The 23,392-nt window shown below is 36.9% G+C and overlaps 2 protein-coding genes across 9 annotated transcripts in view; one reads left to right on the top strand and one right to left on the bottom strand.

The window, feature by feature from the left end:
- The window catches only part of LOC131912936 (POTE ankyrin domain family member B-like), a 69,854-nt gene extending 47,329 nt beyond the window's left edge, over positions 1-22,525 (top strand). For 4 of the 8 annotated variants that reach the window (XM_059265233.1, XM_059265229.1, XM_059265231.1 and 1 more), the window contains 6 exons: positions 1,761-1,866; positions 2,405-2,481; positions 6,330-6,435; positions 6,969-7,045; positions 21,175-21,273; positions 22,341-22,521. In XM_059265233.1, the coding sequence (XP_059121216.1) occupies positions 1,761-1,866; positions 2,405-2,481; positions 6,330-6,435; positions 6,969-7,045; positions 21,175-21,249 (441 nt within the window). In that variant the 3' untranslated portion in view covers positions 21,250-21,273; positions 22,341-22,521. Of the gene's footprint in view, positions 1-1,760; positions 1,867-2,404; positions 2,482-6,329; positions 6,436-6,968; positions 7,046-12,405; positions 12,483-21,174; positions 21,274-22,340 lie in introns of all 8 variants that reach the window. The other 4 variants (XM_059265228.1, XM_059265227.1, XM_059265225.1 and 1 more) reach the window with 4 other exon arrangements.
- Positions 9,814-10,433, bottom strand: LOC131912937 (profilin-1-like). The gene has a single exon (XM_059265234.1). The coding sequence runs from the start codon at positions 10,431-10,433 to the stop codon at positions 10,011-10,013; it is 423 nt and encodes a 140-aa protein (XP_059121217.1). The 3' UTR covers positions 9,814-10,010.
- Positions 22,526-23,392: the final 867 nt, after the last annotated feature.

A 23,392-nucleotide genomic window follows, 5' to 3' on the forward strand; every position in this document is an offset into this window, starting at 1 on the left:
AATAAACAAATAAATTTAAAATAAAACCAAAAAGTTGTAATTCACATGTAGTGAATATTTACTATATGCTGTGATATTAAGCCCTGGATGTCACAGATCAGGAGAGCAACCAACAGAATTTACAAAAGCCTTTGAACAGAAATTCAAAAATACTCAATAAAATAACTTTCAAAGCTAAACTAGACACACCCCAAAAAGATGGTCTGCTCTGGGATGTTCTGTATGGCAAATGTGTTGCTCTGATTGGTTGGTAAATAAAACAATGATTGGCCAGTAGTCAGGCAGGAGGAAGTACAGGCGGGACAAGGAGGAGAATAAAGCTGGGAAGTGGAAGGCTGAGTCAGAGACACTGCCAGCCGCCACGATGACAAACAGCATGTGAAGATGCCAGTAAGCCACGATCCACGTGGCAAGGTATAGATTCATAGAAATGGATTAATTTAAGCTGGAAGAACAGGTAGCAAGAAGCCTGGTACGGCCATACAGTTTGTAAGCAATATAAGTCTCTGTGTTTACTTGGTTGGGTCTGAGCGGCTGTGGGACTGGCAGGTGAGAAAGATTTGTCCTGAGTGTGGGCCAGGCAGGAAAACTGTAGGTACAATGATCCACCATGAACAACTTGTTTTTATCTCAGAGATGCAGAGATTGTTTGAAATACACAAGTCAACAGATTTAACAAAGCACAGAAACAGACTTAGACAAAAAGTCACCTAATCTTCTCAATACATGTAGATAAGGCCCTTGCCAAAATCCAATATACCATCATGATAATAATCCAGAGAGTGTAAGAAAAGGAGCATATCTCAACACAATAACAATTATATAAGGAGAAACTCAGAGCCAACGTCTTCTTCAATAGAAGAAAACATGAGTGCCTTGAGGTCATAAGAGACAGGTTTGTCTCTCATCTTGAATCCTTTTCAATGTTGTGCTCAATCTATTAGCTGGAGCAATACATCAGGAGAACAAAATTAAAGGGAGACCAATAGGAGAATAGAAATCAATACTGTTTGTATTAGTTATGGTTTCTATTGCTGGGAAGAGATACCATGACCATGGCTACTCCTATTAGGGAACCATTTCATTGGGATGGATTCCTGTTTCACAGGTTTTGTCCACCATCATCATGGTGGGACATGGCAGCATGCAGGCAGACATGGTCCTGGATAAGGAGCTGAGAGTTCTCATCCTGATCAGCAAGCACTAAAAGAGCCTGTGTCTACTCTGGGTGTAACTTGAGCACAGGAGACCTCAAATGGCCCCCACAGAGACAAACTTCCCCCAGCAAGGTCACACCACCGCCAGTAAGGCCAAACCTTCTGATAGTGACACTTCCTATAAGCTTATGGGGCCCATTTGCATTCAAAGTACCACACTGTCCAAAGAAATTTTCCTGATAATAGGGTAGGCAATTCTTTATTTTATAAATATCCTCCAAATTCATTTGGGAATATAAATAGCATTAACAGTTCTTACATAAAAGTAGTTGCTTTTGTTTTGTTAATATTGTGCATCAGGTCAAATCCTCTGAATGTGTTTCCTTTTTTCTTTGTACCTCTTACATAGTGAAGTGCCATGAAAAATGAAGGATAGATTTAAACTTTACTGTGCACAATAGATTTGCTATTAAAATGTCTTTGTCTTCAATATATACTACATAGAATTTCAAGAACACTTGTCACAAAATTAAGAATTCAAGTATGTTCTTAGAAATCAAATAAGACCTTTTTAACATATGTTACCAATACTCCTGTTGATAGAGTGTGTCTGACCCTAATGGACCACAGAAATCTTCCACAAAAGCTCCCAACTCATCCAATATGGACAATGATGCAGAAAAGAATGTAATAATGCATCAGGAGAGAAGTAAGTACTACATTTTAAAATATACTTGTTCTATAGAGTGATTGTGTATAGAACAGAACACTATCTGTAATAGACAGACAACTACACATATAGGAAGCAAAAGGATTAGTAGATTGGTAATAACACACACACATTATCAAATCTGAACAACAGATAAGATTTTGTTTGTCAAAGACAGAGTCCTTGCTCTCACCTCTCAGGTGTCCATATTTCATTTGCTTTATCTTCAGAAATATATGAGATCAATCTGAATATGTAAGTGAAGGAAACTCCCATACAGTGGGGGCTGCTTCCTAAACCTCTGTTCAGAGAAAAACCATACTCAAACACCTGTTTTTAAGAGAGATTCTTTATTAAATAGAGAAGATAAGTTAAATTTTTCCACTGCAGTTTATATATACTTAATTCAAACTTTTGCTTGGGAAAATGAAAGTAAGTATTTTCTCATCCCTAATGTGTCTTCATTATAGCAATGGACAGCTATTCCCCTAAATGTTCATTGTACTTTGCTTAGTGAAATATGTGCACTTGTTAACAGCATCTGTCATGGAAGACCAAGAACATGCCTCAGAAGAGCAGAGGCAGCACAGTGCAAGAAAAACTAAGCGGCCATTTGTAAGTATATACTTCAGTTTACATTGCACATTTATGCTGTTTCCACAGTAGTGTTCCATAGGCCAAATAAGGTTAAATTTAGTATGTCTTCTAGAATTAATACATAGAATGTAAACATTTTTTTAAGTGTTCTTACTATTTATTCTTTGAAAACTACATTCACCACTGACTCCTTCCAAGTTGTGCTGGTGGAAATCATCATTCTTCTTCTTCTTCTTCTTCTTCTTCTTCTTCTTCTTCTTCTTCTTCTTCTTCTTCTTCTTCTTCTTCTTCTTCCTTTTCTTCTTCTTGTACTTCTTCCACTTCTTCTTCTTTGCTTAATGTCTCTTAAAAAATTTACTTTTGTTTTCGTTTTTGTTTTCTGAGACAGTGTTTTTCTGTGTAGCTTTGCACCTTTCCTGGAACTCACTCTGTAGACCAGGCTGGCCTCAAACTCACAGAGATCTGCCCATCTCTGCCTCCTGAGTGCTGGGATTAAAGGTGTGTGCCACCACTGCCGGGCTCTTAAAATTCTATTAATAGCCCACTGAGTCCAAGTAGGGCTGACCATCTGTGAATGTGTGTGAAGACACCTCCTGGGACATGAGCTATCTGTCCGAAGCCAAAGCCCACAGATAAATTAATCTCCTCTTTTCACAACCAGCCATGGCCAATTGCTACTCATCTAGTGCTGGGGCCTTGAGAGATATTTCCTCATTCATGCTGGCATCTTGACTGGCTTGAGCTTGTGCAAGTCTAGTGTAAGACACAGCTGTTCTGAGTTGATCTGTGCATCCGTTATGCCATGTCCCAAAAAGAACATTTCAGTGTACTTCTCTCCAGATTCAAACTCTTACATTGTTTTCAGACCATTCTTCCTCATTGTTTCTTGAGCTTTCAGTAGTGGAAGGTCAATGCAAATGACCCTTCTGCAGATAAACCTTCACACTGGCTTATCCTTATCATGTTAACTAGTTATGAGTCTCTACATTCACCATTACCCTCTGAAAAAAAAAATCATCTGGCCAACGATGAGAGTAGAACAAACCTATGAGTATAAATGTAAATAATAATAGCACTAGTTGATTCTCCTGAACTAGCTTATGACTATTCCAGACATAAGCTTATGACAAGGTTACAGCATCAGACATTTAATCCATTGCTTGGTGCAGGTCTCCCATCCATTCCTAACAAGGTTGGTTATTTACATAACTACCACCCAACCATTGTGGATAGCTTGCCAGGCTGGTCACTGTTGTCATAGGAAAGGTCCAAGACTGGGTAGACTCTTGATATATTTCATGATCAGTGACTGGAACTACAACTTTTATTATGATGAAAGGCAGAAATTCCTTGTCTGCTAGGGATTGAGTTCTAAATGCCATGCAACCAGACTGTGTGGTATCTTCAACCAAAGAGTCTTACCATTTAGTTATGACAAACAACCAGAAAGTGTAGAAATATATTGTGTTATTTGGGGTAACATGGAGGCCTACTTGACCGATAACTCAAAAGGAGGTATCTTTTCCCTTGTTTTGGAGTTTCAATGTAAATCTCATGCCTTATTAGGGAAGTCAACACATTCCAGGTACCTCTGAACAAGCTCTTTTTAGTATATCTTTTAAACTATTTGACCACCTAGTCGCTTCCACAAGCCTTCATACAGCCTTAGTCTTTGTTCAGTTACACATTAGTCCCTGCTCTGACTTATTCTTCTACCTTCATTGCCACTTAAACCTTAGCCCAGAGTACTTATTGCTCCAGTGTTATTTCTTGTCACCTGTGTTCTACCTCCCCTTAAATTATATTTTACTTAATTTGCAAGATCCTGGTTCCTATCAGGCTTTTTTCATAGACCTTCATTTTTATTTGGCACTCATCCTTCTGTCCTTTAGCCTCCAATTCTTCCATGATTGAAACTGTCAACATCCAGTATTCTCCTTCTCTGATTTAATTTTACATATATTTTCCTATCTCCCTTTCAATGGGTCCATCTACCATAGACCATGTCTAATATTTTAGGCTTCCTCGTATAATTCTATTTGAACATAAAAAAGTCTAATATCTACACATGAGGACAGCATATAACATTTCTTTTTTAATCCTAGCTGGCCTCATTGAGTAAAACTTCTTCTAGTTCTATTAATTTACTTGCAATTTTTACGATTTCATTTTTCTTTACATTGAGTAATATTCCATTGTGTGTATATACCACATTTTCCTTATCCTTTCATATGCTGATGAATATCAAGGTTGATTCTATAATCTAGGGCAGGTGAGTGGGATTCTTTCATTGATTTTTTATTCATTTTTTATCACTTATTTTGGTGTTAAATTTGTGAAATGCTAATTTGTTGTAGTGTTTATCAGCTTCAAGACATTTTGTGGAGCCTCAACCCTTTTACAGCTGATAAAATACTACCATCTTTAAGTAGGGGCATTCTGAGTTCTCTCACACTTTGTATGCTTTAATATCATTCTTACCTTATTGGGTCTATCTAGAACTTCAGCTCTTTAATAAAAAGAGTAGAGACAGTGAACAATGATTGCCTTTTGTTCTTATCATTGTGGTTAGATTAATATTTTTTTCTGCATTTTAGAACATGTAGATGGTAGACTTGTTGTTTATTGCTTGTACAATTGTGACATATTCTCTACCCACACCTAGCCTCTGCTTAACTTTATTCACTAAGTTCCACATGTTCAGTTGTTCAAATGTTCAATGACCAAGTTGTTTTTATCTCAGAGATGCAGAGATTGTTTGAAATACACAAGTCAACAGATTTAGCAAAGCACAGAAACAGACTTAGACAAAAAGTCACCTAATCTTCTCAATACATGTAGATAAGGCCCTTGCTAAAATCCAATATACCATCATGATAATAATCCAGAGAGTGTAAGAAAAGGAGCATATCTCAACACAATAACAATTATATAAGGAGAAACTCAGAGCCAACGTCTTCTTCAATAGAAGAAAACATGAGTGCCTTGAGGTCATAAGAGACAGGTTTGTCTCTTATCTTGAATCCTTTTCAATGTTGTACTCAATCTATTAGCTGGAGCAATACATCAGGGGAACAAAATTAAAGGGAGACCAATAGGAGAATAGAAATCAATATTGTTTGTATTAGTTATGGTTTCTATTGCTGGGAAGAGATACCATGACCATGGCTACTCCTATTAGGGAACCATTTCATTGGGATGGATTCCTGTTTCACAGGTTTTGTCCACCATCATCATGGTGGGACATGGCAGCATGCAGGCAGACATGGTCCTGGATAAGGAGCTGAGAGTTCTCATCCTGATCAGCAAGCACTAAAAGAGCCTGTGTCTACTCTGGGTGTAACTTGAGCACAGGAGACCTCAAATGGCCCCCACAGAGACAAACTTCCCCCAGCAAGGTCACACCACCGCCAACAAGGCCAAACCTTCTGATAGTGACACTTCCTATAAGCTTATGGGGCCCATTTGCATTCAAAGTACCACACTGTCCAAAGAAATTTTCCTGATAATAGGGTAGGCAATTCTTTATTTTATAAATATCCTCCAATTTCATTTGGGAATATAAATAGCATTAACAGTTCTTATATAAAAGTAGTTGCTTTTGTTTTGTTAATATTGTGCATCAGGTCAAATCCTCTGAATATGTTTCTTCTTTTTTTTTCTGTTACATAATGAGTTGCCATGAGAAATGAAGGATAGATTTAAAGTTTACTGTGCAAAATAGATTTGCTACTAAAATGTCTTTGTCTTCCATATATACTACATAGAATTTCAAGTACACTTGTCATAAAATTAGGAATTCAAATATGTTCTTAGAAATCAAATAAGACCTTTCTAACATATGTTACCAACACTCCTGTTGATAGAGTGTGTCTGACCCCAATGGACCACAGAAATCTTCCACAAAAGCTCCTGACTCATCCAATATAGACAAGGATGCAGAAAAAATTGTAGTGATGCATCAGGAGAGAAGTAAGTACTACATTTTAAAATATACTTGTTCTATACAATGATTGTGTATAGAACAGAACACTATATGTAATAGACAGACAACTACACATATAGGAAGCAAAAGGATTAGTAGAATGGTAATAACACACACACATTATCAAATCTGAGCAACAGATAAGATTTTGTTTGTCAAAGACGGAGTCCTTGCTTCCACCTCTCATTGTCCATATTTCATTTGCTTTATCTTCAGAAATATATGAGATCAATCTGAATATGTAAGTGAAGTGAACCCCCATAAAGTGGGGTCTGCTTCCCAAACCTCTGTTCAGAGAAAAAACATACTCAAACACCTGTTTTTATGGGAGATTCTTTATTAAATAGAGGAGATAAGTTAAATTTTTCCACTGCAGTTTATACTTAATTCAAACTATTGCTTGGGAAAATGAAAATAAATATTTTCTCATCCCTAATGTGTCTTCATTATAGCAATGGACAGCTTTTCCCCTAAATGTCCATTGTACTTTGCTTAGTGAAATATATGCACTTGTTAACAGCATCCATCATGGAAGACCAAGAGCATACCTCAGAAGAGCAGAGGCCGCACAGTGCTAGAAAAACTAAGCGGCCATTTGTAAGTATATACTTCACTTTACATTGCACATTTAAGCTGTTTCCACGGTAATGTTCCATAGGCCAAATACGGTTAAATTTAGTATGTCTTCTAGAATTAATACGTAGAACGTAAATTTTTTTTTACATATTCTTCTTATTTCTTCTTTGAAAACTACATTCACCACTGACTATCTCCACCTTGTGCTTTTTGAACTCCTCCTCCTCCCTCTCCTCCCTCTCCTCACGATCCTCCTCCTCCTTCTCCTCCTTCTTCTTCTTCCTCTTCCTCTTCCTCTTCCTCTTCCTCTTCTTCTTCTTCTTCTTCTTCTTCTTCTTCTTCTTCTTCTTCTTCTTCTTCTTCTTCTTCTTCTTCTTTGTTTAATGTCTCTTAAAATTACTTTTGGTTTTGTTTTTGTTTTTGTTTTCTGAGACAGTGTTTTTCTGTATAGCTTTGCACCTTTCCTGGAACTCACTCTGTAGAGCAGGTTGGCCTCGAACTCACAGAGATCTGCCTGTCTCTACCTCCTGAGTTCTGAGATTAAAGGTTTGTGCCACCACTGTCTGGCTCTTAATATTACTATTAAGAGCCCACTGAGTCCAAGTAGGGCTGACCATCTGTGAATGTGTGTGAAGACACTTTCTGGGACATGAGCTATCTGTCCTAAGCCACAGCCCACAGATAAATTAATCTCTTCCTTTCACAACCAGCCATGGCCTATTGCTACTCATCTAGTGCTGGGGCCTTGAAAGATGTTTCCTCATTCATGCTTACATCTTGACTGGCTTGAGCTTGTGCAAGTCTAGTGTATGACACAGCTGTTCTGAGTTGATCTGTGCATCCGTTATGCCATGTCCCAAAAAGAACATTTCAGTGTACTTCTCTCCAGATTCAAACTCTTACATTGTTTTCAGACCATTCTTCCTCATTGTTTCTTGAGCTTTCAGTAGTGGAAGGTCAATGCAAATGACCCATCTGCAGATGAGCCTTCACTCTGGCTTATCCTTATCATGCTAACTAGTTATGAGTCTCTACATTAACCATTACCCTTTGAAAAAAAATCATATGACCTACAATGAGAGCAGAACAAACCTATGAGTATAAATGTAAATAATAATAGCACTAGTTGATTCTCCTGAACTAGCTCATGACTATTCCAGGCATAAGCTTTTGACAAGGTTTATAGCATCAGACATTTAATCCATTGCTTGGAGCAGGTCTCCCATCCATTCCTAACAAGGTTGGTTATTTACATAACTACCACCCAACCATTGTGGACGGCTTGCCTGGCTGGTCACTGTTGTCATAGGAAAGGTCCAAGACTGGATAGACTCTTGATGTATTTCATGACCAGTGACTAGAACTACAACTTTTATTATGATGAAAGGCAGAAATTCCTCGTCTGCTAGGGATTGAGTTCTAAATGCCATGCAACCAGACTGTGTGGTATCTTCAACAAAAGAGTCTTACCATTTAGTTATGACAAACAACCAGAATGAGAAGATATAGATTATGTTATTTGGGGTGACATGGAGGCCTACTTGACCAATAACTCAAAAGTAGGTATCCTTTCCATTGTTTTGGAGTTTCAATGTAAATCTCATGTCTTATGAGATAAGTCAACACATTCCAGGTACCTCTGAACAAACTCTTTTTAGTATGTCTTTTAAACTATTTGACCACCTAGTCGCTTCCACAAGCCTTCATACAGCCTTAGTTTATGTTCAGTTACACCTTAGTCCCTGCTCTGACTTATGCTTCTACCTTCATTGCCACTTAAACCTTAGCCCAGAGTACTTATTGCTCCAGTGTTATTTCTTGTCACCTGTGTTCTACCTCCCCTTAAATTATATTTTACTTAATTTGCAAGATCTTGGTTCCTATCAGGCTTTTTTCATAGACCTTCATTTTTATTTGGCACTCATCCTTCTGTCCTTTAGCCTCCAATCATTCCATGATTGAAACTGTCAACATCCAGTATTCTCCTTCTCTGACTTAAGTTTACATACATTTTCCTATCTTCCTGTCAATGGGTCCATCTACAATAGACCATGTCTAATTTCTAGGTTTCCTCGTGTAATCCTAATAGAACATACAAAAGTCTAATATCTACACATGAGGACAGCATATCACATTTGCTTTTTAATCCTAGCTGGCCTAATTGAGTAAAACTTCTTCTAGTTCTATTAATTTACTTGCAATTTTTACTATTTCATTTTTCTTTACATTGAGTAATATTCCATTGTGTGTATATACCACATTTTCCTTATCCATTCATCTGCTGATGTCTATCAAGTTTGATTCTATATCCAAGGGCAGGTGAGTGGGATTCTTTCATTGATTTTTTATTCAGTTTGTTATCACTGATTTTGGTGTTAAATTTGTGAAATGCTAATTTGTTGTAGTGTTTATCAGCTGTAAGACTTTTTGTGGAGCCTCAACCCTTTTACAGCAGATAAAATTCTACCATCTTTAAGTAGGGGCATTCTGAATTCTCTTACACTTTGTATACTTTAATATTCTTCTTACCTTATTGGATCTATCTAGAACTTCAGCTCTTTATTAAAATGTATAGAGACATTAAACAATGATTGCCTTTTTTCTCATCATAATTTTAGATTAATATTTTTTTCTCCAATTTAGAAGATGTAGACTGTAGGCTTGTTGCTTATTGCTTGTATAATTGTGACATGTTCTCTACGCATACCTAGCCTCTCCTTAACTTTTTTTTTTTAGTAGAATCTTTTTTATTCAGAAAAAAAAAAAGAAAGAAAAAAAAACCAAAAAATTTTTCCAAACACACACAGGAGGGGGTATGGGTAGGGGGAGGTATCTGTCTGTCCAGCCCCAGCCCCCGGCCCATGTGGTTTGGGCAGCAATAAGGGAAATGGGGTAATGGCCCAAAAAAATAATGGTGTGTGTGTGTGTGTATGGAAAGAAGGGGTGCAAAAGCTGAAGGGAGCGGTGGGGGAGGGGACAGATGAGGTCAGTACTGGGAACGCCGCAGGTGGGAGGCCATTTCATAACATTTCTTGTTGATCAAACCACCATGGACACCTTCTTTGCCCATCAGCAGGACTAGCGTCTTGGCAGTCATGGTGACAGTGACATTGAAGGTTGGGGCTCCTCTGGTGCTCTTGGTAGGAAGATCCATTGTAAATTCCCCATCCTGCAGCAGTGAGTCCCGGATCACAGAACATTTCTGGCCCCCAAGTGTCAGCCCATTCACGAAAAAACTTGACCAGTCTTTGCCTACCAGGACACCAACCTCAGCTGGCATAATGCTAAGGAAGGTCTTCCTGGGGACGGCGGCCCAGAGGGAGGGCGAGTCCTTGTAGCCTAGGATGGCCGCGTCCTGACAGGTCCCATCCGCCATGAGGCTGTCCATGTAGGCATTCCACCTGGCCATGGCACTGCTGCTGGGGCTGCTCTGCGGGCTGCTGCTGGGGCCTCTGGCTGGGCTCCGGCTGGCGGGCGGGCGGGGGAGGCAGAGAGCTCAGGGCAGGCTCTGCCTTCCAGAACGCGGCTCTGTTAGCTGTGCCTCTCCTTAACTTTTATCACTAAGTTCCACATGTTCAATTGTTCAAATGTTCAATGACCAAGTTGTTTTTATCTCAGAGATGCAGAGATCGTTTGAAATACACAAGTCAACAGATTTAACAAAGCACAGAAACAGACTTAGACAAAAAGTCACCTAATCTTCTCAATACATGTAGATAAGGCCCTTGCCAAAATCCAATATACCATCATGATAATAATCCAGAGAGTGTAAGAAAAGGAGCATATCTCAACACAATAACAATTATATAAGGAGAAACTCAGAGCCAACGTCTTCTTCAATAGAAGAAAACATGAGTGCCTTGAGGTCATAAGAGACAGGTTTGTCTCTCATCTTGAATCCTTTTTAATGTTGTGCTCAATCTATTAGCTGGAGCAATACATCAGGGGAACAAAATTAAAGGGAGACCAATAGGAGAATAGAAATCAATACTGTTTGTATTAGTTATGGTTTCTATTGCTGGGAAGAGATACCATGACCATGGCTACTCCTATTAGGGAACCATTTCATTGGGATGGATTCCTGTTTCACAGGTTTTGTCCACCATCATCATGGTGGGACATGGCAGCATGCAGGCAGACATGGTCCTGGATAAGGAGCTGAGAGTTCTCATCCTGATCAGCAAGCACTAAAAGAGCCTGTGTCTACTCTGGGTGTAACTTGAGCACAGGAGACCTCAAATGGCCCCCACAGAGACAAACTTCCCCCAGCAAGGTCACACCACCGCCAACAAGGCCAAACCTTCTGATAGTGACACTTCCTATAAGCTTATGGGGCCCATTTGCATTCAAAGTACCACACTGTCCAAAGAAATTTTCCTGATAATAGGGTAGGCAATTCTTTATTTTATAAATATCCTCCAAATTCATTTGGGAATATAAATAGCATTAACAGTTCTTATATAAAGGTAGTTGCTTTTGTTTTTTCCTAATATTGTGCATCAGGTCAAAACCTCTGAATGTGTTTCTTCTTTTCTTTGTTTCTCTTACATAATGAGTTGCCATGAAAAATGAAGGATAGATTTAGAGTTTACTGTGTAAAATAGATTTGATACTAAAATGTCTTTGTCTTCAATATATACTACATAGAATTTCAAGTACACTTGTCATAAAATTAGGAATTCAAATATGTTCTTAGAAATCAAATAAGACCTTTCTAACATATGTTACCAATACTCCTGTTGATAGAATGTGTCTGACCCCAATGGACCACAGAAATCTTCCACAAAAGCTCCTGACTCAGACAATATGGACAATGATGCAGAAAAAATTGTAATAATGCATCAGGAGAGAAGTAAGTACTACATTTTAAAATATACTTGTTCTATAGAATGATTGTATATAGAACAGAACACTATCTGTAATAGACAACTACACATATAGGAAGCAAAAGGATTAGTAGAATGGTAATAACACACACACATTATCAAATCTGAGCAACAGATAAGATTTTGTTTGTCAAAGACAGAGTCCTTGCTCCCACCTCTCAGGTGTCCATATTTCATTTGCTTTATCTTCAGACATATATGAGATCAATCTGAATATGTAAGTGAAGGAAACTCCCATACAGTGGGGGCTGCTTCCTAAACCTCTGTTCAGAGAAAAACCATACTCAAACACCTGTTTTTAAGAGAGATTCTTTATTAAATGGAGAAGATAAGTTAAATTTTTCCACTGCAGTTTATACTTAATTCAAACTTTTGCTTGGGAAAATGAAAGTAAGTATTTTCTCATCCCTAATGTGTCTTCATTATAGCAATGGACAGCTATTCCCCTAAATTTCATTGTACTTTGCTTAGTGAAATATGTGTACTTGTTAACAGCATCTGTCATGGAAGACCAAGAACATGCCTCAGAAGAGCAGAGGCAGCACAGTGCTAGAAAAACTAAGCGGCCATTTGTAAGTATATACTTCAGTTTACATTGCACATTTATGCTGTTTCCATAGTAGTGTTCCATAGGCCAAATAAGGTTAAAATAAGGTTAAATTTAGTATGTCTGCTAGAATTAATACATAGAATGTAAACATTTTTTTTAAGTGTTCTTACTATTTATTCTTTGAAAACTACATTCACCACTGACTCCTTCCATCTTGTGCTGGTGGAACTCATCATTCTTCTTCTTCTTCTTCTTCTTCTTCTTCTTCTTCTTCTTCTTCTTCTTCTTCTTTTTCTTTTTCTTTTTCTTCTTCCTCTTCTTCTTCTTTGCTTAATGTCTCTTAAAATTTACTTTTGTTTTCGTTTTTGTTTTCTGAGACAGTGTTTTTCTGTGTAGATTGCACCTTTCCTGGAACTCACTCTGTAGACCAGGCTGGCCTCAAACTCACAGAGATCTGCCCATCTCTGCCTCCTGAGTGCTGGGATTAAAGGTGTGTGCCACCACTGCAGGGCTCTTTAAATTACTATTAATAGCCCACTGAGTCCAAGTAGGGCTGTCCATCTGTGAATGTGTGTGAAGACACTTTCTGGGACATGAGCAATCTGTCCTAAGCCACAGCCCACAGATAAATTAATCTCCTCCTTTCACAACCAGTCATGGCCTATTGCTCCTCATCTAGTGCTGGGGCCTTGAGAGATGTTTCCTCATTCATGCTGGCATCTTGACTGGCTTGAGCTTGTGCAAGTCTAGTGTAAGACACAGCTGTTCTGAGTTGATCTGTGCATCCGTTATGCCATGTCCCAAAAAGAACATTTCAGTGTACTTCTCTCCAGATTCAAACTCGTACATTGTTTTCAGGCCATTCTTCCTCATTGTTTCTTGAGCTTTTAGTAGTGGAAGGCCAATGCAAATGACCCTTCTGCAGATGAACCTTCACACTGGCTTATCCTTATCATGCTAACTAGTTATGAGTCTCTACATTAACCATTACCCTTTGAAAAAAAATCGTCTGGCCAACAATGAGAGCAGAACAAACCTATGAGTATAAATGTAAATAATAATAGCACTAGTTGATTCTCCTGAACTAGCTTATGACTATTCCAGACATAAGCTTTTGACAAGGTTTACAGCATCAGACATTTAATCCATTGCTTGGAGCAGGTCTCCCATCCATTCCTAACAAGGTTGGTTATTTACATAACTACCACACAACCATTGTGGACAGCTTGCCTGGATGGTCACTGTTGTCATAGGAAAGGTCCAAGACCTGATAGACTCTTGATGTATTTCATGACCAGTGACTAGAACTACAACTTTTATTATGATGAAAGGCAGAAATTCCTTGTCTGCTAGGGATTGAGTTCTAAATGCCATGCAACCAGACTGTGTGGTATCTTCAACAAGAGAGTCTTACCATTTAGTTATGACAAATAACCAGAATGTGTAGAAATAGATTGTGTTATTTGGGGTGACATGGAGGCCTCTTGACCAATAACTCAAAAGGAGGTATCCTTTCCATTGTTTTGGAGTTTCAATGTAAATCTCATGTCTTATGAGATAAGTCAACACATTCCAGGTACCTCTGAACAAACTCTTTTTAGTATATCTTTTAAACTATTTGACCAACTAGTCGCTTCCACAAGCCTTCATACAGCCTTAGTTTATGTTCAGTTACACCTTAGTCCCTGCTCTGACTTATTCTTCTACCTTCATTGCCTCTTAAACCTTAGCCCAGAGTACTTATTGCTCCAGTGTTATTACTTGTCACCTGTGTTCTACCTCCCCTTAAATTATATTTCACTTAATTTGCAAGATCTTGGTTCCTATAAGGCTTTTTTCATAGACCTTCATTTTTATTTGGCACTCATCCTTCTGTCCTTTAGCCTCCAATTCTTCCATGATTGAAACTGTCAACATCCAGTATTCTCCTGCTCTGATTTAATTTTACATATATTTTACTATCTCCCTTTCAATAGGTCCATCTACAATAGATCATGTCTAATTTCTAGGCTTCCTCGTATAATTCTATTTGAACATAAAAAAGTCTAATATCTACACATGAGGACAGCATATCACATTTCTTTTTTAATCCTAGCTGGCCTAATTGAGTAAAACTTCTTCTAGTTCTATTAATTTACTTGCAGTTTTTACTATTTCATTTTTCTTTACATTGAGTAATATTCCATTGTGTGTATATACCACATTTTCCTTATCCATTTATCTGCTGATGACTATCAAGGTTGATTCTATAATATAGGGCAGGTGAGTGGGATTCTTTCATTGATTTTTATTCAGTTTGTCATCACTGATTTTGGTGTTAAATTTGTGAAATGCTAATTTGTTGCAGGGTTTATCAGCTGTAAGACTTTTTGTGGAGCCTCAACCCTTTTACAGCTGATAAAATTCTACCATATTTAAGTAGGGGCATTCTGAATTCTCTTACACTTTGTATGCTTTAATATACTTCTTATCTTATTGGGTCTATCTAGAACTTCAGCTCTTTATTAAAAAGTATAGAGACATTAAACAATGATTGCCTTTTTTTCTTATCATTATGGTAGATCAATACTTTTCCTCCATTTTAGAACATGTAGATAGTAGGCTTGTTGTTTATTGCTTGTACAATTGTGACATATTCTCTACCCACACCTAGCCTCTCCTTAACTTTTATCACTAAGTTCCACATGTTCAGTTGTTCAAATGTTCAAAGACCAAGTTGTTTTTATCTCAGAGATGCAGAGATGGTTTGAAATACACAGTCAACAGATTTAACAAAGCACAGAAACAGACTTAGACAAAAAGTCACCTAATCTTCTCAATACATGTAGATAAGGCCCTTGCTAAAAACCATATATACCATCATGATAATAATCCAGAGAGTGTAAGACAAGGAGCATATCTCAACACAATAAAAATTATGTAATGGGAAACTCACAGCCAACGTCTTCTTCAATAGATGAAAACATGACTCCCTTGAGGTCATAAGAGACAAATTTGTTTATCATCTTGAATCCTTTTCAATGTTGTGCTCAATCTATAAGCTGGAGCAATACATCAGGAGAACAAAATTAAAGGGAGACAAATAGGAGAATAGAAATCAATACTGTTTGTATTAGTTATAGTTTCTATTGCTGGGAAGAGATACCAAAACCATGGCTACTCCTATTAGGGAACCATTTCATTGGGATGGATTCCTGTTTCACAGGTTTTGTCCACCATCATCATGGTGGGACATGGCAGCATGCAGGCAGACATGGTCCTGGATAAGGAGCTGAGAGTTCTCATCCTGATCAGCAAGCACTAAAAGAGCCTGTGTCTACTCTGGGTGTAACTTGAGCACAGGAGACCTCAAATGGCCCCCACAGAGACAAATTTCCCCCAGCAAGGTCACACCACCGCCAACAAGGCCAAACCTTCTGATAGTGACACTTCCTATAAGCTTATGGGGCCCATTTGCATTCAAAGTACCACACTGTCCAAAGAAATTTTCCTGATAATAGGGTAGGCAATTCTTTATTTTATAAATATCCTCCAAATTCATTTGGGAATATAAATAGCATTAACAGTTCTTATATAAAGGTAGTTGCTTTTGTTTTTTCCTAATATTGTGCATCAGGTCAAAACCTCTGAATGTGCTTCTTCTTTTCTTTGTTTCTCTTACATAATGAGTTGCCATGAAAAATGAAGGATAGATTTAGAGTTTACTGTGTAAAATAGATTTGATACTAAAATGTCTTTGTCTTCAATATATACTACATAGAATTTCAAGTACACTTGTCATAAAATTAGGAATTCAAATATGTTCTTAGAAATCAAATAAGACCTTTCTAACATATGTTACCAATACTCCTGTTGATAGAATGTGTCTGACCCCAATGGACCACAGAAATCTTCCACAAAAGCTCCTGACTCAGACAATATGGACAATGATGCAGAAAAAATTGTAATAATGCATCAGGAGAGAAGTAAGTACTACATTTTAAAATATACTTGTTCTATAGAATGATTGTATATAGAACAGAACACTATCTGTAATAGACAACTACACATATAGGAAGCAAAAGGATTAGTAGAATGGTAATAACACACACACATTATCAAATCTGAGCAACAGATAAGATTTTGTTTGTCAAAGACAGAGTCCTTGCTCCCACCTCTCAGGTGTGCATATTTCATTTGCTTTGTGTTCAGAAATATATGAGATCAATCTGAATATGTAAGTTAAGTGAACTCCCATACAGTGGGATCTGCTTCCCAAACCTCTGTTCAGAGAAAAAAACATACCCAAACACCTGTTTTTATGAGAATTTTTTTATTAAATAAAGAAGGTAAGTTAAATATTTCCACTGCAGTTTATACTTAATTCAAAATATTGCTTGGGAAAATGAAAATAAATATTTTCTCATCCCTAATGTGTCTTCATTATAGCAATGGACAGCTTTCCCCCTAAATGTTCATTGTACTTTGCTTAGTGAAATATATGCACTTGTTAACAGCATCCATCATGGAAGACCAAGAGCATACCTCAGAAGAGCAGAGGCCGCACAGTGCTAGAAAAACTAAGCGACCATTTGTAAGTAAATACTTCAGTTGACATTGCACATTTATGCTGTTTCCAGAGTAATGTTCCATAGGCCAAATAGGTTAAATTTAGTATGTCTTCTAGAATTAATACATAGAACGTAAATGTTTTTTTTTAATATTCTTCTTATTTCTTCTTTGAAAACTACATTCACCACTGACTCCCTCCACCTTGTGCTGGTTGAACTCATCATCCTTCTTCTTTTTCTTCTTCTTCTTCTTCTTCTTCTTCTTCTTCTTCTTCTTCTTCTTCTTCTTCTTCTTCTTCTTCTTCTTCTTCTTCCTCCTCCTCTCCTTCTCCTTCTTCTTTGTTTAATGTCTCTTAAAATTACTTTTGTTTTTGTTTTTGTTTTTGTTTTCTGAGACAGTGTTTTTCTGTGTAGCTTTGCACCTTTCCTGGAACTCACTATGTAGACCAGGCTGGCCTCGAACTCACAGAGATCTGCCCATATCTGCCTCCCGAGTGCTGAGATTAAAGGTTTGTGCCACCACTGCCCGGCTCTTAAAATTACACTTAAGAGCCCACTGAGTCCAAGTAGGCCTGACCATCTGTGAATGTGTGTGAAGACACTTTCTGGGACATGAGCAATCTGTTCTAAGCCACAGCCCACAGATAAATTAATCTCCTCCTTTTCACAACCAGCCATGGCCTATTGCTCCTCATCTACTTCTAGTGCCTTGAGAGATATTTCCTCATTCATGCTGGCATCTTGACTGGCTTGAGCTTGTGCAAGTCTAGTGTAAGACACAGCTGTTCTGAGTTGAGCTGTGCATCCGTTATGCCATGTCCCCAAAAGAACATTTCAGTGTACTTCTCTCCAGATTCAAACTCTTACATTGTTTTCAGACCATTCTTCCTCATTGTTTCTTGAGCTTTCAGTAGTGGAAGGTCAATGCAAATGACTCAACTGCAGATCAGCCTTCACTCTGGCTTATCCTTATCATGTTAACTAGTTATGAGACCCTACATTAACCATTACCCTCTGAAAAAAATCATATGACCTACAATGAGAGCAGAACAAACCTATGAGTATAAATGTAAATAATAATAGCACTAGTTGATTCTCCTGAACTAGCTTATGACTATTCCAGACATAAGCTTTTGACAAGGTTTACAGCATCAGATACTTAATCCATTGCTTGGAGCAGGGCTCCCATCCATTCCTAAAAAGGTTAGTTATTTACATAACTACCACCCAACCATTGTGGACAGCTTGCCTGGATGGTCACTGTTGTCATAGGAAAGGTCCATTACTGGATAGACTCTTGATGTATTTCATGACAAATGACTGGAACTACAACTTTTATTATGATGAAAGGCAGAAATTCTTCATCTGCTAGGGATTGAGTTCTAAATGCCCTGCAACCAGACTGTGTGGTATCTTCAACAAGAGAGTCTTACCATTTAGTTATGACAAACAACCAGAATGTGTAGAAATAGATTGTGTTATTTGGGGTAACATGGAGGCCTACTTGACCAATAACTGAAAAGGAGGTATCCTTTCCCTTGTTTTAGAGTTTCAATGTAAATCTCATGTCTTATGAGATAAGTCAACACATTCCAGGTACCTCTGAACAAACTCTTTTTAGTATGTCTTTTAAACTATTTGACCAACTAGTCGCTTCCACAAGCCTTCATACAGCCTTAGTTTATGTTCAGTTACACCTTAGTCCCTGCTCTGACTTATTCTTCTACCTTCATTGCCACTTAAACCTTAGCCCAGAGTACTTATTGCTCCAGTGTTATTTCTTGTCACCAGTGTTCTACCTTCCCTTAAATTATATTTTACTTAATTTGTAAGATCTTGGTTCCTATCAGGCTATTTTCATAGACCTTCATTTTTATTTGGCACTCATCCTTCTGTCCTTTAGCCTCCAATTCTTCCATGATTGAAACTGTCAACATCCAGTATTCTCCTTCTCTGATTTAATTTTACATATATTTTACTATCTCCATTTCAATGGGTCCATCTACAATAGACCATGTCTAATTTCTAGGTTTCCTCGTGTAATCCTAATTGAACATACAAAAGCCTACTATCTACACATGAGGACAGCATATCACATTTGCTTTTCTAATCCTAGCTGGCCTCATTGAGTAAAACTTCTTCTAGTTCTATTAATTTACTTGCAATTTTTATTATTTCTTTTTTCTTTACATTGAGTAATATTCCATTGTGTGTATATACCACATTTTCCTTATCCATTCATCTGCTGATGGCTATCAAGGTTGATTCTATATCCTAGGGCAGGTGAGTGGGATTCTTTCATTGATTTTTTATTCAGTTTGTTACCACTGATTTTAGTGTTAAATTTGTGAAATGCTAATTTGTTGTAGTGTTTATCAGCTGTAAGACTTTTTGTGGAGCCTCAACCCTTTTACAGCTGATAAAATCCTACCATCTTTAAGTAGGGGCATTCTGAGTTCTCTCACACTTTGTATGCTTTAATATTCTTCTTACCTTATTGGGTCTATCTAGAACTTCAGCTCTTTATTAAAAAGTATAGAGACAGTGAACAATAAATGCCTTTTTTCTCATCATTATGGTTAGATTAATATTTTTTCTCCATTTTAGAACATGTAGATGGTAAGCTTGTTGTTTATTACTTGTATAATTATGACATATTCTCTACCCATACCTAGCCTCTCCTGACTTTTATCATTATGGTCCAAATGTTCAATTGTGTTAGTGGTCATTTATGCATATATTGGGATGATCATGTGAATTTCTTTATTCCATTTATTTGATTTGTTGTATGTATTGGTTTACATACATTTTTCTTACCGTGCATTCTTGCATGAAACCAAAAGGGCCATCACGGATATACTTTTTGTTATGGTCTTAAATTCTCTTTGCCAATATCATTTTTAATTTTATGTATATGGTTATTTGTCTACATGTATTCTTGTGCACGATATGTGTACTTGGTATACTCAGAGGCCAGAAAAGAGCATCCAATTCCCTGGAACTGGAGTTACAGATAGTTGTGAGATATGGTGTGGATGCTAGGAATTGAAAGTGGGTCCTCTGGAAGAATAGGCATTGCTTGTCAATGCTGGGGCATCTCTCAAACCCCAGCTTGTCAATCTCACATTTAGAAGTTTTGTATCTGTTCTCATCATGAAAATCAGTCTGTGGTTTTAATTCTTTTTGTATGAATCTTTCTCTACTTTGGATATCAAGGTATTATTGGCATCATAAAAATTTTGGAGAAATCCTTTGTTTTACTATTTCATGAAATGATCTAAGTAGCAATGATATTCATTTTTCTTTGGTATTCTGTAAAATTCTGCAAATAATCCATCTGGTCCTGGTCAGTTTTTAGTTGAAAAGTATTTTGTTCCTTCTTCAATCTCAATAGTGCATATATATATATATATATATATATATATATATATATATATATATATAACATCTCCTTCCTCCTGACTTAATTTCATTACATACAATGAATCTAGAAATACATCCATTTCTTTTAGATTTTAGAATTACATGCAAAGGAGATTTTTAAATATGTTTGTGATTTGAAGGATATCCTTCTTCTGGGAGTCAGCCTCTGTTTAAGCCTAGAACAGGGTTCATGTGTCAATACAGGTGGTGCCTGGCAGGTGAAACCTAGCCACCTATGGGAATGGTCCTGAGCAGAATACATAGGTTGAATCAAAGCAGTGAGAGCCTCTCAACTGGTCATGGAGTTTGCCTAGTTCATCGGTGGGCCTACCCTCTAGAAGTCAGGGTCCCTCACTTGGTGTAAGAAGTCATACTGCCTGGGATTCTGGAGGAAAATCCCTGGGCCTTATGTTGTTGTAGGAGATCATGCAAGTCAGGCCCTAGGACAAAGTTCATGGGTATCTTATGTGGCCCTAAAGGGAAGTCAGAATCTTTCATCTGGTTCTGGAGTTTCTGGAACATCAGAGGTAGCCTAAGCCTAGAACTCAGAGTCCCTCCCTTTCTGAAGGAGTCCTAGTACTTAATTCTCATACTATTGTAACTTATTCTAAAATTGTGAATGTATGTAAAATATGCAATCAGCCATAGTTGCCCTTTTTAGTTGAATGGATGGTTCAATCTTTGGTGACATTGTTTTAATTTTCAGTTTAAAAACTCCTTATTTTACATAATCTCTTTCAGATTGATGCTATAAGAGCATGCTTTTGTGCATGTTTCACCAAAAAACGGAGCTCTTCTTCCCACTACAAGAAATAGAAGAGAAAACATAAAAAAGTGATGGTAAGAGTTATATTTTCTTTTAAAATGTATTAGAAAGAATGTTTATCTAAAATATATACTCAGTTTTCCAGCTCAGGAGTATAAGTATTTCAGTGCAGCATGGGGGATAAAAAGAGTTAACTGTCAATGGAATGATTATCTCATGAGTCAACAACTGGCTAAATCAAGATTGTCATCAATCGCATATATATATATATATATATATATATATATACATACAGTTATTTAGATAGATTATATAGATATAGATAGTAAGATAGATAGATAGATAGATAGATAGATAGATAGATAGATAGATAGATAGATAGATAGATGGATGGATGGACAGATGGTCAGACAGATGGATAGATGGATAGATGATGGATAGACAGATAGATTGATAGATAGATAGATAGATAGATAGATAGACAGATAGATAGATGACAGATGGATAGATATTTAGAATGTGTGTGTATGTATGTTTTGGTCACATTTCAAAGGTTCAGGAATATTAGGAAATAAAGCTGAAGAGAGAAAGCTGGGAGCTAAAGAATATGAACAGTTTCAAATACTGGACATAAAGGAGGAAAATGGGGCAGTGTGTCTGGTGGTCGGGGAGAGAATAAAGTCTTTAGAAAAGGAATAGTATGGTGTTGAAAATGTAAAAAGAACATAAATCGATTTCTAACACAAAGGTTTCATTCATAAGAAGAAAAGGTATTCCTAACCATCTTCCAGGTTTTCCTCACTGTTGTTACATACTAGAGTTAGGTTCCAATTTAGAGTTTAAGGCTCAGTTGAGTTTTACAATTAGGCTTCCTGTTATATAGTTAGAGTAGATTTAAAGTTAGAGTTAGGTGTTAGCATTAAGGTTCACAAATGTCATGGAGCATATAGATCTGTCATGAAAGTGAAGTATTCAATGGAATGTTCATGATGGATGAAAGGTGAACTTTACAAAAACGTCTCTATTGGCACACATGTTCTAGAAATGCATTTTATGAATGCTCTAACTAGCTCTTTTCACCATAAAGTTTATAAAACAGAAGAGAGCACTGTGCATTTAAAATGAATTATTCTCATCCTAGAACTTGGACAAGCCTACGACAATTGCCTGACAACTTCTCCGACCATCCACAATAAGACAACTCAGGAGAAAATCTGTCTCTTCTCCAATAATTGCTTCAAGAAAAAGCACATTTTTATTTTATGTTTTAGAATAATATAGTATTATATTACATAATCTTCAGTGTTATTTTCACCTGTTTATTTTGTTTTATTATGTTATACTATATTACACTATTATATTATCTTCAGTTTTTATTTCCATATGTTTATCTTGTTTTATTAGATTATGTTATATTGTTAATATATTATGCTTTCTTCAGTGTTTATTTTACATTTACCTTCCTTCCCTTGATGTAAATAGTTCATGTATATGTGTACATATGTATATATGTTTATATGTATATATGTTTATGTGCTTTGTAATATATTTTTATAAGATATCATTTTTGAATGTGCAAAGTTATTGAATAATAATTAATAATAATTAAATAATAATAATTTAATTACCCATTCAAAGTTGTTTGAGTCCATTTAATTGCTATATTTCCCTTTAGCTCTTCTAGTTACTAATGCAGCTATACAGTATTTGATGATGGTCATTGATGGTTCATCCATACCTTCTTTATGTAAATGAGCACTGTTTTAGTTTTTTTAGTTTATCCATTGTTTATTCTTCTAATCGTGATTGGATTTCTTCTTGGCATCTTTCAATTATAATGAGCATTGCAGAGGTGTGTTTTCTCAGAAGTACATGAGTATCTGAGGCCTGACATGAAATTCTTTGGGGAATAAATATAGATGTGAAGTAAATATAAATGTGTATGAAAAAAATCATATGGTAATTCCCCATTTAAGTTTGTGAGGAGGCGCCATACTGTATCCCCCAGCTCCTACATCACTCTCCATACCTATCAGCAAAGCACATGGGTTACAATTTCTCACACCCTTTCTGGCACTTCTTCCTTTTATGTATAGTAACTATCCTGATTGCTTTTGCAATGTCTTTTTTACTGCTATTCCAGTGATTCTGGGTAAAATAAAACCTACTGAAGCCTTTTCTGTTGACTGTTGA

Source organism: Peromyscus eremicus, chromosome 6, assembly GCF_949786415.1.
Source record: "Peromyscus eremicus chromosome 6, PerEre_H2_v1, whole genome shotgun sequence".
Taxonomy (NCBI): Eukaryota; Metazoa; Chordata; class Mammalia; order Rodentia; family Cricetidae; genus Peromyscus; species Peromyscus eremicus.